This window comes from Pieris rapae, chromosome Z, assembly GCF_905147795.1.
Source record: "Pieris rapae chromosome Z, ilPieRapa1.1, whole genome shotgun sequence".
In the NCBI taxonomy this organism is placed as follows: Eukaryota; Metazoa; Arthropoda; class Insecta; order Lepidoptera; family Pieridae; genus Pieris; species Pieris rapae.
The window spans coordinates 2,354,036-2,372,625 of NC_059534.1; the positions used below are offsets into that span (position 1 = coordinate 2,354,036).

The following is an 18,590-nucleotide window of genomic DNA, read 5'->3' on the forward strand; positions in this document are numbered from 1 at the left end:
GACTAAAAGATGTGGAGTAGTACTTTTGCGCATCTAATATATATTCAGTGCGGATGGCTAGTCTAAATGAACTCCAGTCGACACGGCTGAATCAGGCTGAATAATATTAGTATACGCAGTAATTGCTATGGCTTAGTAGGCACAGAAAGCGGAAAATTATTCAACCGATTCAGTTCTGACAATAAATTATCAAGGAGAGACATTTATAAACATAGTTTTTATTATATTTTTTTTAATAACCGTTATTAAACATTGCTATAGAAAATTTTCTTCGCTTTTTTATAAATAAAATAATAACCTATATAACTATAGATTCATACCGACCAACCACATTTTTTTAAATTAGTTTCAGAATTATGTTACATTAATATTTATAATATTAAATCAATATCTATTATATTATTATATATTATATTCTACGTTTTTACTAACAATAGAAAATAGGAAAAGCCATTGAAAGTTTTATTATAACGCATTATCGAGTTGAATAACGTTTATTTATATATTACAAAAAAATGTTGACTATACCTAACTTCAGGGAGTCAGTTTCTTGTGACGGTGTGTGCGCGTATCGTAAACAAATAAAAAAAGAGTAATGTTATGCTATGCGATAGACTCAATGAGGAAAGCACCAACTCAGCTTGTAAATGTTTATATATGTAATGTTTATAATATAGTATGCCAATATGTATATAATATATTATGTCATTTTCATATTCTACTTGTACTTAATTAGCGTTAACGTGAAACAATAAATCAAATTGAATGTAATTGTACAGATGTTTTAAGTCGATTAACATATTAACATATATATTTGGGGCTATTAGACGTCATAAAAAAATCGATGTCGTTTAATAAATAGAGTTAAAATTTAAAAGATATATCAAATTTTATAAAATTTCCTTCAAGAAAAAAGCATACCAATTCTTAAAAGGCCGGCAACGCACTCGCGAGCCCTCTGGCATTGAGAGTGTCCATGGGCGGCGGTATCACTTAACATCAGGTGAGCCTCCTGCCCGTTTGCCCCCTGTTCTATAAAAAAAATCTGTTTCCCTAAAGAAATCTTTCAAATTGGTTGATCATTGGTTACAGTGACGTTGTCCTTTTAATAGATACGCCCACATATGTTGATCTGCCTTATATTAATTCAGTATTAATTGTTCTACTACTTACTAAAGTGATAAATAACATGTCAATTTAGCACCCGCACATTTCTTAATTCTTTTATTTCATTACAATTTGACAATTCACCTGACATCTTCTGTGATCCCATTCTCATTTTGAGATGACTTATAAATAATATTTCTGTAAGCGAAAGTGATTTAAGCTGAAAGCAGACCATCTGTCTGCTTATATTTGTCCGATTGTTTTCCCGAGGGCTCAATACAATATTCATGATCTCAAAATGTTTATGTAATTGTCTACACCGAGGAAAATAACATTATTTATGTGAGAAGGGAAATGTCAATCGACATTGACAAAGGATACTCCAACTATAAATATTTGTTTTAAGATATTGGATATTACTGCTAAGTTGTTAATCGTTTCCATTGGAAATGCTTATGCTCCATTAATCATGGGCCAGAATTCATAAAATAAAAAAAATACTTTTTAATATCTATTAATATATACCTTCAAATAACAATAGTAAAAATATTACAATGTAGAAAAAAAATCTACATTTTTACATATAGAAAATTCATGTTAAAATGTGATAATGTGATTCATGATAGCAGTGAACAATTTTGATATAATTTTTTAGTCTCACCTAAATGAAAGGTTTCACTTGATTTCATAATGTTAATAATATAAGAGTAATCTCGGAAGCAAGCAGGTTACGGGTGGAGGGGTGGGGAAGCTGAAGGGGTCAATGACCTTTCGTTATGCAAGCGTCGTGATCGTTGCTATTGCAGAGTCGCTTTCACGTTGGGCTAGGTTAGGGTCCGATTTGGATAACTTACTTCCTATATCCAAAAGCACCGATAGATGAACAATTAACATATTTAGCATACTTCTCATATTGTGTATATTAAATGACCTGTAAAACTTGAACTAGGATTCTATGATACAGTTTCATAGTATTTAGAAATAGAATAATAAGAAAAAAATCAATATTAACTTTAATGTCTTATATTAAATTTGCTCATTGCGATACACATATATAAAATATTACCAGACTTCGCTATTAAGTTTATTGTGTTTTCTATGTTAAACATAGACATAGATCAAAATAAAATATAGTTAAGCAACTAACTAGGGATATATATCAAAGTATTCGGTACTATTAACCGTAGTCAATAAGAAAACGCCGTCTTCTCAAATATGAAATAGCATCTGACTTTTAAAAGCAGTAGTTTAATGCATCGAATCTCGGCGGTACATTAGTGTATGTATTTTTATTCTAAGCGCGTATTTAACATTCACTTGTACGGTTAGGAAAAAAATTGCGATCTTAACCTACTTGTTTATTAAGAAAAAAAATGATCGCCAAACATTTAATGACTTTTTTCCTACACAAAATGTTACTTTAATTAAAAGATCAAAGGAGTACAATCGTCTATTACTATTATTCTATTTAAGTTATTCAAAGCTATGTATAAAATATTTAGCTATATATGATTGTGAACCGTTAATTATTAATGAGGAAATTACTGATGTGTCACGTATGGTTCATTATGGTTTAGGTTAGGGACTAATTATTACTAATTTGCGTTTGCGACAATATAAATTAATTATGAATTTATAACAGTCATATATAGTAAATTAAACCACAGATGTAATACGTCCATTTAATAATTGTAGTAGTGGCAACGGAGTAAAAAGCAAAAAGCCTGGTTAGTTTGAGTAAGTAATTTGTAGACAGAATTTTTTTAAGGTTCCGATTCGATCATCTCACCAGGGGCTAATTCTTGTGCTCAGACTTGTACCTAATAATCTGGTAAAATCCGTATTGCATTTTCTTTTATTTATAAAATAAGGTAAGCGATACCGACATAAGTTTAAGCATAAGTGAAGTAAAATGTTTTAAAAATGTTATGAGGTGATCGATGTTTTTGAATTCACTTATTTAGCCAGGCGCTTGACCACGGCGCTTGCCCACGGCACTTGCCCATGGCGCTTGCCCACAGCGCTTAACAAAAAGTAGTAATTAGGCGTTTATTCTTTCTTGGAGAGCATCATGTATACTTTCCTAAATTTGTATGGATTTAGTTGAAATTTACAATTATACTTTACTAATGTATTATAAATTTACAAATAAATGAACATGACAAGTTGTTTATGACATTGTAAGTATCACTGAGTTATTCGCCATAATTTTAAGTTGTTCTGGTTATTTTAAATAATCTTTATATATATATAAAATTTTTGTGTCACAATGTTCGTTCCCATACTGAAAAGGCTCGAACGATTCATATCAAATTTTTTATGCATATTCAGTAAGTCTGAGAATCGGCTACTATCTATACGTACGATAACACAAACCCTTAATTTTCATCTACCCACTAAAATCAACCCATTATTTTTTATTTGTTAGTTAAGTTAAACTTATCATTTGAACTCAGAGGTTTTTATAGAGAAAAATCACTAAAACCCTTTGGGGTAGCATAGCAAAATGTTCCATGTTGGTATGTACTAAAAATGTAGCCAGGCCTTAAGGAGAAACGAAGTTCGCGGGGGCAGCTAGTAATCTTATATAAATGAATATTCATATATTATATAACAGCGCTAATTACAGATAAGAACATAATATTATTATAATAATAAACAACATATTGTTTTGTCTTTTATGTATGTGTACTCAGAATTGACATTTTTAATTTCGTCTCAATTATTATTATGTTTTGTTTCTTTTAGTTGTGTTACTCTTACTTTACTCCTTATAAGCTGTATTTATTTTTTATATATCTTATATTTGAGATGCCACATCATAATGCCATGTTCTTTTATTGAATAAATAAATATTTACCAAAGTCTAAAATGATAAAACTTACAGAACGTATATATACTGGTATATAAATAGATGACTTATATAGGCTATTGCCAAAAAAAATAAGATAGTAAAGATATAGAAACATGTTCTTCAATAGGAAACTGTGCTGGCATACGGTTGCTAGAAGTAGGCTTCCACGGCAAATATTCAAAACCTAGACTGCCAAATGGCCCTGGAAAGAGTGTTACTAATTTCAGAGTTCTTTGGCAGTCTAAAAATATAAAAGTTGAAAATTAAAGCATTCATAAGTATTCATAATAGGATAGATCTATTTTTAGGAATTATGGCACAAGACATTGATTGCTTATTTTGTTAGAATCAAAGATCTTGCATTTTTGTGTGTTCGTTCGTGGGAATAGCGAATTAATTAATTTGAAAAGATCGAAAATAATATGAGGTATCTAAAATACACTTTTTATTTGAACTTGATATAATAAGTTTTCATTCATAACTGTCTTTTGTATCGAAATTATATTCTAAGGCTTTTTAATTTTGGCTCAAAACCAATAAATGTTTTGAGATACGATTCTAAAGAAGATTAATTTTAATGGTAATTATGAGAGAAGGTATTAGGGGCTAGAAAGAGACATACAGAAACTCAGCATGGCGCTAGAAAGAGATAGAGTAACGGTTAGTATAGGTTCAATGTTCGACTCTTACGCAGTTTGTTGAACTGTTCTCAGTACTCAAGTAAAATTAGTAGGGTTGCCTCTTAGGATTATGTAATAGCCCCGAACGCAATAATCATAATTTTATATTTTTTTTCAAAATTACCACTTTGCAAAACCCTCAGCCGAGCCACTTTCTCATTAACTGAAATTTTGAGACTAAATAACAAAAATGTTGTAATATGGCAATTTAATTTCAACAAGATAAACATGCGTTTAACGGTGGATCGATTAATAATAATAAATATTTTGATATATTTGTTCTACTTAATGATGATTATTATGATATTAATTGGCTTTATTTCAACTCTGTCTCTGTCAATAGATACATGATACATGTAAAATTTTATCATCGCATAAATATTAACAACCCTAGTAAAGTGTGAGTGAGAGGTCTAGAGCGAGATCAGTTCGCGGAAGAAAGTCAGTTACGTAACTTGTAGCTTTATCGATCGACTGCGCAGGCGCAAAGTCGGGGGTCGCCCACGTGACTATGAAGGCTAAAATCAAAGCCTTACAATAAGAAAACTCATATAGAATGCGTAGGAGAAGAAAATATAATTACATTTACTGGAAATGATTTCTTAGAAACAATTGTTTCTAAGTTCTAAGTAAACGTACATGATCTTTTTGTTGCTATTTTATTTTTACAGGCGCTAATTAAATATATATAAATTTGCGCCTGGTTGAAATCACTGGCAACTGTTTAGTCAAGATGTCTTAACAGTATTGTACATACAATGTCGATACAAACTGTCATTTTCATACAAATTTAGTTTCGACTTTCTACATACAATACTTTTAAGCCATCTTAACTAAGCCCTCTAGCATTCCGAGAAGCATATTGCAATACTTGAACGAAACGCTGCTTAAAATAAGTCAGACTCATTACAATAAATATATGAAGAGACAATATTAATATGAAGCCGTACACGTCCTTACAAATGATACTTTTACATCTGATTAATTAAAAACGAAGATGTAAGGAGTAGTTCATAAGATGCAGCACATTTTATGGCAGGCGTCATTGTTTATTACTTCACGCCGCAACCACTATTGCCGCCTTTATTTAAAAGGGGCTACAAAAGTCTTTTTAAAAATCTTTCAATTGTCAACCAAATATGGCTGATTTTTATGTTAACTATCCATCGCTGGCTAAGTGGTTTTGGTTAGTTGCTCGTTTTCAGAACCTCTTAAACATGTCATATAACTTTTAATTAGTATAGAAAATTGAAGAACAATGAAAAATCTACCTAGTTTTGTTCAGTTTTCCGAGAGAATGGACTCAGATTACAAGTGGGCGTTAGTTAGCAAAGTGTTAAGTCCTTGTTCTTTGAGATGTAATACGCTGTAAGTAACTCGACAGACTTGAAAGAAAGTTAATATTGAATACAGTTCAGGGTTACATCTCACAGAATAAGTTTCTATTGTACTCCGCAAATATAAAATAAATTTGATATTTTTCGTTGCACAACAGTAGACGAGAATTTAAACCGCTAAGCTTCTTAAAATTTAAAGTATCAAATTCAGGCAACGCAGGCTTTATTTGAGTAAGAGATGTCACGTCTATCAGACAAGTCTATTAATACTTGTTCGTTTTTATCATAACAACATCAGGTGAGCCTCCTGCCCGTTTGCCCCCTGTTCTATAAAAAAAAAAGAAGAAGGCCTCCTGGTAGTTTTGCGAACGGATGGCGTTGTTTTCTTGTTGTTTCTTTCGCGAATTTTGTAAACAATCTTCACATTCATCATGCCTATGCATGCCCTAAGCATCTAAACTGAATAAAATTAATTTGATTTGATTGCTAGAATCCCAGCTCTTTGCATAGGTAGACTAACAGAAGGAAAAGAGGCCAACGTCAAGGTTAAGATCATAAATATTGCTAAAATGAATTCTTATTTTGAAACTTGATAATATACTCAATGTGCGAAGCCCATTTCATTAAATCCTCTTAACTGACTTAAAATGGATTAGTTATATCTTGAGACAAAATGGTTGAAATTTGCTTTATTTTACGAATCATGCTTCTAATTGAAGTATCACTTGTATAGATCAAGTGTTTTTTGGAGTATCTTTAATCAGCTTAATTTAAATGAATTATAATAAAAGGACGCCTCTCTCTTTTCTACTCCTCCCCTTCAGTTACCTTACAATTAAAAATCTACAGTCCATCTTCTTATTTGAAACAAACAATTCCCTTTTTATATAAATAATAAAAATAAAACATTCTTCTTATATATAATATGAGTTTACATCAAGCCGCTAAAGTATTTTTCCGATAAACATGATAAAAATAGTAAATATTGTTTAATTAGTTTAGAACCGGTACATCACCAGTAATGTGGACAATTGGATTTAGATTAAGGAGCGAACCAGCGTCGGATGTTGAGGCTAAACTAATTTTTGCGAGATTGAACATAATCCAGTAATCGGTGGCCTAGATTCATAAATTTTTTCAGTTCATTATTTGAGAGTGACTTAACATCTGTCGATAATTTTCCGAAACCCAACTATAACCCAGTAGAATAATATATTCCATTAAAAAAAATATATAAAAAAAATAAAAAAATATTTTTTTAAACGGTATTTAGGCTCGTCATTCGAATATATTCAGTAGCTTGCAATATTACAATAGATTATTGATTTAAAATAGAAATAATTGATTTCTGGTACGTAAGAGTGTACCAATTCTTAAAAGGCCGGCAACGCACTCGCGAGCCCTCTGGCATTAAAAGTGTTCATGAACGGCGGTGTCACTTAACATCAGTGGGCCTCCTGCCCGTTTGGTCCCTTTTCTATAAAAAAACGTTTATTGAATTCCTCGTGACATTTCCGAGGAGATGCCAACAATTTTAATAATTGGCTAAGATAATTAAAAAAAATATCAAATAGGTACTTGCGTTTTATCCTTCGTTTGCTATTAATATTTAATTTTAATTTTTAGATGGTATCTTATCTAACATATTTATACGAATTTTTCTATTTCTACTTACACTTTTATTAAAATTGTTGGCATCTCCTAGGAAATGTCACGAGGAATTCAATGACGTTTTTTTATAGAAAAGGAACCAAACGGGCAGGAGGCCCACTGATGTTAAGGGGCACCGACTTTCATGGACACTTTCAATGCCTGAGGACTCGCGAGTGCGTTGCCGGCCTTTTAAGAATTTGTACACTCTTACGTACCAGAAATCAATTGTTTCTATTTTAAATCAATAATCTATTGTAATCCTTTATACCACTGTCACCGGCAAGAATTGTTACACATACAATGCTTGGAGTTGACAGCTTCATTGACTAAAAATAACTTATTTTTTCTGTACACAACATCAAATAAAATTCATTTTCAATAAGTTACAATCTATTACATATTTAATATTTCTACGCTCCACTTTACAAGACAGATTCTTGAAGCTGTGGTACCGTCATTCCTTGGAGATAGGACCTCAAGAGTAAAGAGACTACTGCTCCTTCAAAGGCCGGCAACACACCCAGTAAAATGGGTAGGCTTTAGGTCGATGCTGCGATGACTGCCCTTTCTGGGAGTCAACTATTCAATAAATAAAATACACAAATTTTATTGAAGTAATAAAATACGATAAATTATTCAAATTAGAAACTTTAGACTTTTCTAGTTGAGAATTATAGTTAGTTAGTTTTCTTTTGTGAATTTTCTTTTGTTTAGAATAAACACAATGGCTTGTAATTATTCTAAGTATAAACTATTACTACAAAACAGAAACTCACGTATTCATATGAAATAATGTATTTAATCACACCAGCAAAATATTTGTGACTAAAGTATTTCTAGTTAGATGCTTTAGAGAGATTTCCAAGGAAGTTATTTCAGCAATTGTGAACAAAACAATCATACTTCGGTATGAGAGATAATGAATTTGCCACACAATGCTATAGGAAATATGTACGGCGTTCATAGAAATAACGCACGCTAAGCAAACGGAATCCGAATTATCTGGGCCACCATACCTAAACATGGTTCATCAATTTTGAGATATGCACTGAAAGCGCTCCTAATAGTTAATCTATTTGATTCTCTAGTGAGGCGTTGAGATACATGCTCATAACACACCCTTATAACAGAATATCATAAGACGTTTATATACAGCGGACCCGACAGACGTTGTCCTGCATGATATTTCAAGCGATTAGTATATTAAACAAAGTATGCGAGAACCGACTGCAGCGCCATCTGCCAGCCTGATTTGTAAAACTTAACCATCCAAGGCGCCTCCCAAACGCATACAAAAAACATCCAAATATAAAAAGAGTTCAGTGACATACATACGTTCAGCAAAATTGTATATATAAAGATTTTATATACCTACACATAGCTCGTACATTTTCTTGTCTCCCGTTCTAAAAGATTTTTCATGTAGTTTGCTGATCTAGTTATAAGTATATTCTATTACATATTTTACCTTTTTTAAATAAGTTTATTGATTATTATTTTAAGTATATGTAATTAAGGTATTCTTAAATTTTAGTAATAGGTATTCTTAAGTTTCTAATTTCCGCGCAATTTTCCTAATTAAATAACAATCTTCTCCTGACAATAACAAACACAACAAAAACGAGTTAACGAATTCGGTCTAGCCGTTCCAACGTGATGCCGTGACCAAAGGAAATAGGGATTCATTTTTATTTATATAGATAGATACTTAAATATTATATTACAAACATTGTATGACAAGAAACAAATATATATAAAAACGCATACATGTTGTTTAAAATGTAACAATTAATTTATTAATCACGGCTTTAATTCCTACCAATACTTGTTTTGATGAGTGTCTTATTATTGAATGAGGTAATTCTGACCATTTTCGTAAAGATAAAAAATTTATGTCATCCATCTCTTGGACCTTTTGATAATTTGCAATCTGTTGCAGAGACCCAAGCGGAGGGCGCAGGCGCAGGGAGCGGGAAGGCGACAGTGCCGTGCAAGGTGTGCGGGGATAAAGCATCTGGATACCACTACGGCGTCACTTCGTGCGAAGGCTGCAAGGTAAGTGCAACTGCTACGAGTTACGAGCGGCTACGAATCACGGCTACGCGGTGCGTATAACTTTACATAATATAACTGTTTATTAAAATATTTTCAATATTTTGTGAATAAAAACGACAGAAAATAATTTAATTTGCATGTTTGTGAAAAGTTGATTTTAATTGATTTACTTTCACTTATAAACTTCATAGTAAATATTAGCTTTAAAAAACTGTTTTTGTCTTTTATTTAATGTGACATTTAAATACTTGCGTATCTTTTAATAACAAGTGACACAAAGTTAGGATATTACTTTAAAAAAAAATTGATTCTTAACGTTGTTTGACTAAATTAAATATTTCAAAATCTTTCCTTAATTAACTTTTAAATTCCTGTTCCGATATTGGACATTTACTTATTTTTTATAATAACAATTATAATAACACAGGTAAACTTTGTATTTTTTTTCTTCTCATTTATTACATGGATATACTATTGCAATATTAAATTAATAATAAACAACACTTGACCAAAGTTAGGAATGAGACAATATATTTATTAAAAATTAATAGCCTTTAATTATATGACAAAAAAATCTTTTAAGTAGGTTATTAATGGTGCTGTTACTGGGAGCGTGGTGTCTAGTCGAGGATCCTGAAATGTAGGCCATTTCGTATGTACGCCAGATGTACATATCCCTTGACGCAGTGCATTTTGACATTAATTTCACTTAGTGATAATTGTAATTCATGTTGGACATAAACTAGTGTAACTAAATTTACGAATTTAAAAGATTTTCTTTTTGTACCGAATAACAGGGTCAGAGTTGCACTGTATGAAATTTATTACAAATTGAATTGCCTCACTATTAAACATAATAACCATAAAATAAGTAGAGTAAATTATTACTTATTAGATAAAAAATATTTTTTAAATGTAACAAAATTATTCACAATAATTAGAAAAAATATCAAACGAATAAACCCTTGATGGAAATTTACATGTGATATAAATACTCTTTTGAAACAGCAAACCGTTTGCCTTCCAATAATGTTAATTAAATGACACGTTTTCAATCGAATATAATTAAACAAACACTGATATGTTTCGTGTACTTACCAAATTCGGCACACAAAATTTTAGGCCAGTACATCAATATCATTGACACAAAGTGAAACTGCTGTGTCGATGTTGTGGGAAGCGATGTGTGACACATAAGAGGCATTCGAAAGGCTATATTAAACTTGTCTGTAAATAAACTGGCTTAGTTTAGACTGAATAAATAATCGCTGATGAAAATACAAACGTAATATACGATATTCAGTTTCTTAAAATAACTCATCCGTAGGTCTCAATATATTGTAAAATTAATAGTTGAATTCTGATATTAACAGAGTTGATTGTTGATTGTCTGATATATTTCGATGCTTGTTATTTTTTTTAGATTGTTGAGTTGAAAAATGAAACGAGAACAATATAAATTTTTTTAGCTTATTAACTTGATATAAGCTAAATAAATTTATATTTATTTATTATTGAATATTGACTGCTACTACAATTAGTATATATAAAAATATGTTAAGGAATTGATTTTTACCCAACTGCAATCAGATAAGCTTAGTACATTATTTTCGGAGAATTTACCTCTCCAGTTAATTTCTAAATGTTTTTTTTAATAAATCTATATTTGTTGTATAACGTTCACTAAAAAATCCCCCTCTTAGCTATAAGAAACTCTTTATGTTAGATTATTTGAAGCGTCGGTAAATTGATAACCTGTATCTTTACGAGATAATGGTACGGGTTTAATAAATGATTGGATAATAACTCTGTTAATGTATTTTTAGAGTAAGTAATTTTTCCATGTTATTGCATGCATAGTTCTGTTAATAAATTATACTTTCATCGACGATGAAATTAATTATGAAACTAACCTACTTGTAGAGGCGTTATTGATTTGAAAAATGTAATAATAGCTTCATACGCTTTAAAGTTCAGCAAAATTCTATGAAATAATTTTTGAATTATTTATTTGGTTCGGCGTTTATGCCTGTCATTATTACCATCATTATACTTTATTTCTGCAGTGCATATACTAAACACTACACTCAATTTTCTATACTCAGATAGATATATCCAAAAAATACTTTAAATAAAACATATATAATTCCAAATTCAAATTTTGTGTCTGAGCAATCTGACAAGTTGTTTGCAATCATTGTTGATGTTGCCAGAGGATTGTTAAGGGCCAAATGAAGCCAAAAAGCCATGGCTTGCTCTCCTCAAACCGACGTAACCAACCGTTGTAATATGACCAGAGTTGCTTTTATTCAATCACAATCAAACCTTAATAAAATTACCTTCTCACTTCATGAATACGCTCTCATTCATGCCTGTAAAAAGCATGTGACGATCACAAAGGGTAATTAATTTTACGTGAACTAAATAAATTTCGTGAAGCCTCCCACCCACCTCTGAAAACGTCTATAAATGCATTTCCAGACATATGACAGTTTTTATCATAGTATCTTAATTTGAATTTGAAAATACATACGAGTACTCTAATACAGAAAATATCAATAAACATGGCGTCAAAGGGTAAATTCCATCTTTATATAAAAATAAACAAATTTAAAAAAGTGCCCATGATTGACCATCTGTTAAATTATACTCTTCTAACACAAAGCGAATGCATTCCCGATCTTTTATCAAAGCTCTTTACAAAGTCGCTGAACGATGTCCGTCTATAGTATCAGAATTATTACACTTTTATTTCGAGACCTATAGGACCGACACTATTATTAGAATACATTTTGCCTTCGCTTTGGGATGAAATTGCATTTTAAAAATAACTCTATAATTTCCTTCAGTCTGAAGATTGAAATAGCTTCATGTTCTACTTTTTCCTGAATTATTTTTGTTTCAAAAATAAGTTCCTTCGACATAGAGGTACAGGAGTTTTTTAAGTTTGTGCTGGGGAATCATACAAGGAGGAATTCATTGGCTCCCGATACTGACTATCCTCTCAGCCTGAACAAAAGTTGGCCGTGGGTTTGTTTTTTATAGGACAGGGGGCAAATGGGCAGGAGGCTCACCTGATGTTAAGTGATACCGCCAAATTGTGCTATTCGTTAAATATTTTTTCATTGCTAAAATTCATTATTAATCATTGTTTTTTTAAACCACTTAGTAACTTAAATTATATAAATGTAATGCAGCCCTTTTAAGCGCGCTTCTAAACAAGACTGCAATGGTTATATTAATACAAACAATATTGTACTATATTATTTTGAAAAATAAAGAGAAAAAAAAGTAATAACAAATAATTAACGGTAGATTCAAACGGTTGAATACGTGTTTGTGTGTGTGTGTTATTAAATCCTCGACATCTGTTTTTCATTCAAAGCAATAATTATATCGTTGCCAATTAACGATGAGCTTATCTATACTTGACCAAATATTTGAATACCAAATATTATAGAATTTTCCGTGGTTAGTACTTAATTTCCTTCCTATATATAGGGAAATGTGAAATAGGCCACTTGCCTATTTAATCCTTAATATACATCAGAATAACTGATAACTCTACTCTGTAATAATTATTTAAGTACCAGGTAATAAGCTAAAAGAAAACTCTTATCAAATGGTACTGGCAAATCGAAATTAAAAATAATTTTATATCAATATGAATTATAAGCTACACTTACTTACTATTATTAAGAGGAAACAATATTAACGTATGGAAAGACGAGTAGCATAGTCATAGTCTTAAAGAGAGCTTTCATTTATGAAAAACAAAAAAAATGGATTAATTTTCCAACGTCGACCGTTAGCTAAAAATGTAAATGACGTATAGATTTTGGAGTTTTAACAGCTCCCGTAATTACACAATAACAAAGTTAATTAATGTCCAGATCGAAACCCTCGATGCAACGAAACTGACGGGATACGCTTAATTATAACCAAATTACTCACATGCGATCGATATAACACATGAGAATTTTTTTAACGCTGATTTTAAAGCCAATACAAAATTGTTCGAGACTTGTTAATTCTATCATCACTTACACTTTTACAGCACTTCTATTTATTTAAAAAGTCCGTAATGAAAGAAGAGTAGTTGCGGCCGCAGAGGCCTAGGATCTTCAGTTGAAAATTATAATATTATGAAGGATTTTGATATTATTAAAAACAGTTTTATTTTACCCCGTACCACCTACATGTCTGTGTGGTATATTCGTCAACCTGACCTGCGGAAAGTCAACGCAAAAGAAGTGTGGCATTTAATTATCACGTAAACTGCATTTAAACTTGTTAACTCTGTGGTTATTGGTTTAACACCCGACGTTAATTTGATCGGATTTAGGTTGACGCTAACTTGATGACTCTACATGTACTAAAATATCCCTAATAGGGCCTCGGGCTGAAACTCTTTCGATAAATCATTTACATCGAATATTTTTTCGTCGGACATGAATTCGTGTTTGCGGTGATTTTTTTATAGACGGGCACAAGGCCCATCAGATGTTAAGTGATGGACACTCTCAAAGCCAGAGGCCTCGCAAGTGCGTTGCCGGCCTTTAAATAATTGGTACGCTTTCTTGAAGGACTCTAAGTCGAATTGATTCGGAAATACTTCAGTTTTAAGTTGATATTATGTTATCAATTTTAACCGTTAAAGATGTATTTGTTTTCACTATAATGTAAGTGCGTGCTCCTATTTCACCTAATTGTATACTGCTGATGGAAGCTAAACCACAGTATATTATTTTTATAATTAGGTTTTGAAGAAAAAATTTTTTTTGTGATAAAAGGAAAGACAATTTTTTTCGCAATAATTCAATAGTTATTTCAAAATAAAAAAAATATTTTTGAATCCAGAACCGGAGACACGCCGACTACTCCCGAACAAACCCGAGCGCGTGTGACGTCAGTTTTCTCTCATTGCATTGCAATGCAAAAATAATAAATACAGTGTTTTGATCTATTTAATTTTGTTGACATTGTTTAATATTTAAATTTATATATACCATACCATTAAAACAATTTATTGATAATTTAAAGTGCTGAAATAATAAATTCATGTATCTTTATGTAATGATTTGGATTCAATTTGATGTATGTATATAACGTTCGAGGTTATATACATACATCAAATTGAATCATACATCAAATTATATATATATTAATAAATATTATATAACCTCGAACATTATATAAATCTAATATCTAATAGTGAAGTAAATATATATATATATATATATATATATATATATATATATATATATATATATTTCATTATTAGATTATTTTTTTTATAAATTAAATAATTATATTTAATATAATGGAGAATAAATACTTAAATATTGTCATTTATTATTATAACGTTTTAACAGACTTACCTTGATGCCTTGACACCTCGAACATCAGCAGAATTAAACAGAACATCACAAAAAAAAATCGGTGATCATAAATATATCAACATCAGGAATACTATCCGACTTCGCCTTAATAAATCCTTTAACACATATAGCTAATCGGAACCAACTAACAGCTCGTATTGAAGTAATACATTTTCAATATTATTATCTTGTAACGTGAAATAGCAGTAAACGCTGTACTGTTAATAAATAGCTTTGTTTAATATTATGACGTCACAACTATGGTGACCAATCATGGCGCGTTCATTGTCACGTCATTTTAATAATATTTAAATTTCATCTATTTTTAATTGTTTATAATTAATTGAAAAAAATAAATTATGAAGTTTCTTGCATTAAATATCAATATTATTAATTATAAAGTTTTAAAATACATTAAATTTTTTTATTCATGTCATGGTGAAAATGATAAGGCATGCAACTACTTACAATTATTGATTAATTTGCACCTTCATATCATCATATTCAATTTAATTTATACCTTCATAATAAATAAATAAAAATTGAAGATTTTGAAATAATTAAAGATAAAAAAGGGAAATCTGTTATCGATAATTTCTTTCTATTTCTCTATATTCTATACTCTTTGGAACTATTTTGTCATCTTTTAAATTGAAATAACAATATTTTGAGCCGACATCTTATCTAATGTGATTAAATAAATTGAGAATCTTTTAAATCCTTAGCTAATTACTAATGTTTGTTTCTGTATACACTAAACAATCATACAGGCTATATAAGCGATCACACCCTTTGTGTCTAGGTACTAACCAAAACAGGAGCCATTAAAAAAAGGGAAATATACTTGGGTTGAATTTTGCCGTATTTAGTCTGGCGACGGCACTGCTTTGTTGATTGTAGGAGGTTATGTTTTTATTTTAAAGGAAGTAGCCTCGGGCAATGTAACTGTGTTTAATGTTGAACGTTTTCATTTAACCTTTTGACGGAAAGGCTTACAGTTAAAAATTAAAGTATATATGCAGCTAACTGCATTTGCTCTTCCTTTGTCGCTGGACATTCAATTTACTGTCGGCTGCAATATTCGAAAAAATATAGGATATTGTGAATTTACGAATCGTTTATTAATAATTATTATATATAATTATATAAACAAAACAAATAACATATTAGATAAAAATATACCTAATAACTAAGCTTAAAATTTAATGATTAAAAAATATTATTAAAAGGAGTGCCTTCACATCATTGTTAATTTGCATTAATATAATATTAGATAGAAAACATTAATGATGGTGAAGTACGAAATCCTATTGCACAACTTGACGAAATTGTTAACGAATATTCAGATAAGTGTTACAACGATTATGATATTGTCAGATATTTGCTAAGATGTTGTTTTAAAAAAATAATCAAGATATTAATTACAATGTCGTTCTAATTAGCACCTTAGCTAATTGTAACAGACGTATTACCTTTGCTGGATTCTTTGAGAACGCATTGTCGCGAACAGGGTTTTCCGGCAACAGAATTTTACCCTCAACGAGCTCTCAACCTTTTCAGTTTAACTAAATTCGTTTAACTTTATAAAGCTTTTATATTTAACCTGTAACATTTAAACTAATCGGAGTGCAGTTTTATTTTAGATACGAAAACTGTGTGAAACTTTGAGTGCATGCTCTGAAACTCTGCGTTTGAATATGAAAAGGAATGTGCAGTTTCAATACATTAGATAAAATCTTTTCTTTAACTTACAAGCAAATAAGTAGCAAATCTATGGTTATTAGAATTGTGTTGCTGCAAATACAAGGTGTTCATTAAATATACATATCCTTGTAAAAAACAAATTTTGTCGGGAATATCTCAGGCATTAGTAAAGGTATATATCAATTCTCATCTGTTATTTAAAAATATATCTTAATATATATATTTCTTGTGTGCGTGTGTATGTGACTGAACTCCTCCGATTAGACGAAATTTTTTGTGTGTGTTCAAGGGGATCTGGGAATGGTTTAGATTCACAATTTTGTCCGCTGGACAATGTTTTTTTAATTAATTTTCCATTTATTAGTTGTTGTTGATTTTGGAATGTTTTACATTGGATCCGACAGACGGCGCTACCATCGCAGTGTCAAATTTTAAATAATATTCGAATTTTAATTTTAGTCTGTCCCGAAATTTAAAAAAAGTTTTGTTATCATTGTGTTATATCGTGTGTGACCATGTGCTGGATCGTTAGATATTGTCATAACATTTGAATAATAATTTTCATCAAAATGGCTTATTAAAAATTGAAATTTTGAAATTAAAGACGTGTAGACAGGACAACGTCTGTCGGATCGGCTAGTATATAATATAATAATAATGATTTGTTTGCGTCGTATTGACGGGTATCCATTAAAATGGATAGTATTGAAATAGGTGGCGCAATAAAGTAATTTTGCTTAATTTTTTTTACAACGAAACAAGAACATTAAGAGTTCAGACAAGTTTGAACTTGAATTAAAAACTTGAGACTAATGATTTATTAAATTTGCTTTGATATGTTACAACAAAATCTTGATAAGGTTTCGTTCGATTGATAGACGGAACAACTTTAAGATCCCAATGGACAAAACAGTTCAGTATTAGCTTCGAAGAAATTAAAGGCGCTTCCATCCGCCGGTATTTTACCGGCTTTTATGGGCTAATTTTTCTAGGACTGCCATAAGGTGGCAATTTTCAATTACGTTAATTATGGAGCTTCTATTAAGGGGACTTTATACGTAAGACAAATAACGAGTCGCATGATTGTTTTGCTTTTCTATAGCAGCGGCGGATGCCATACAAGAAGATGGCTTTGAATTGATGAATATTCCTCCACATTAACTGGTCTAATTTTTTGTGATTTCTATTAAATACCGCGCGGAAAGGGGCCTTTAATTGAAAAATGATAACGTAGTAGTAACCACTCTACACGATTATTTTAGGGATAGATAAGCTTTAGAAAAAATATACAAATATTTTTCTTATCCGGTGCATTTTTGACGGAGCGGTCGTGATAAGTAGTAGTAGTGGTAGATGTGATGCGCTTCAGGATGTTTGCCTTCATCATCCAAATTAAATGTGATAACTTTGAACATCCCTAGTGTATTAGGTTAGTTTAGGTGACTTGTCTAATCGATATCCTGTCTTTGATGTACAGTTTACTCGATGCGACGATATGGGATCTATGGGACTATCGTAAAGGTCACAATCCCTATCTGGAACTTCATTTGTACACTCCATGCACACAAAGAGCATGTAAATTAGTGAATAACTGTGAATCGTAATAAGCGACATGATCCTGAAACTGAAATCTTTGAATAATAAACATACATTTTACTGCTGCCAATTATTTTTTAGTCTTCATAACCTATATTAATTAAAGTACCTATAGTAGTTTATGTATTTATTTATTTACACTTCGTTGCAAAGAAACACAAATAACACAATACATAAAAAGGACAAGGGATGCAACGGGCGGCCTTATCGCTAACAAGCGATC

At 30.8% G+C, this 18,590-nt stretch overlaps 1 protein-coding gene across 2 annotated transcripts in view; it reads left to right on the forward strand.

Moving 5' to 3' along the window:
• The window catches only part of LOC111003400 (ecdysone-induced protein 78C-like), a 33,035-nt gene that overhangs the window by 7,565 nt on the left and 6,880 nt on the right, over nucleotides 1–18,590 (forward strand). For both annotated transcript variants that reach the window (XM_022273874.2, XM_022273873.2), the window contains one exon: nucleotides 9,571–9,686. In XM_022273874.2, the coding sequence (XP_022129566.1) occupies nucleotides 9,571–9,686 (116 nt within the window). The remainder of the gene's footprint in view (nucleotides 1–9,570; nucleotides 9,687–18,590) is intronic.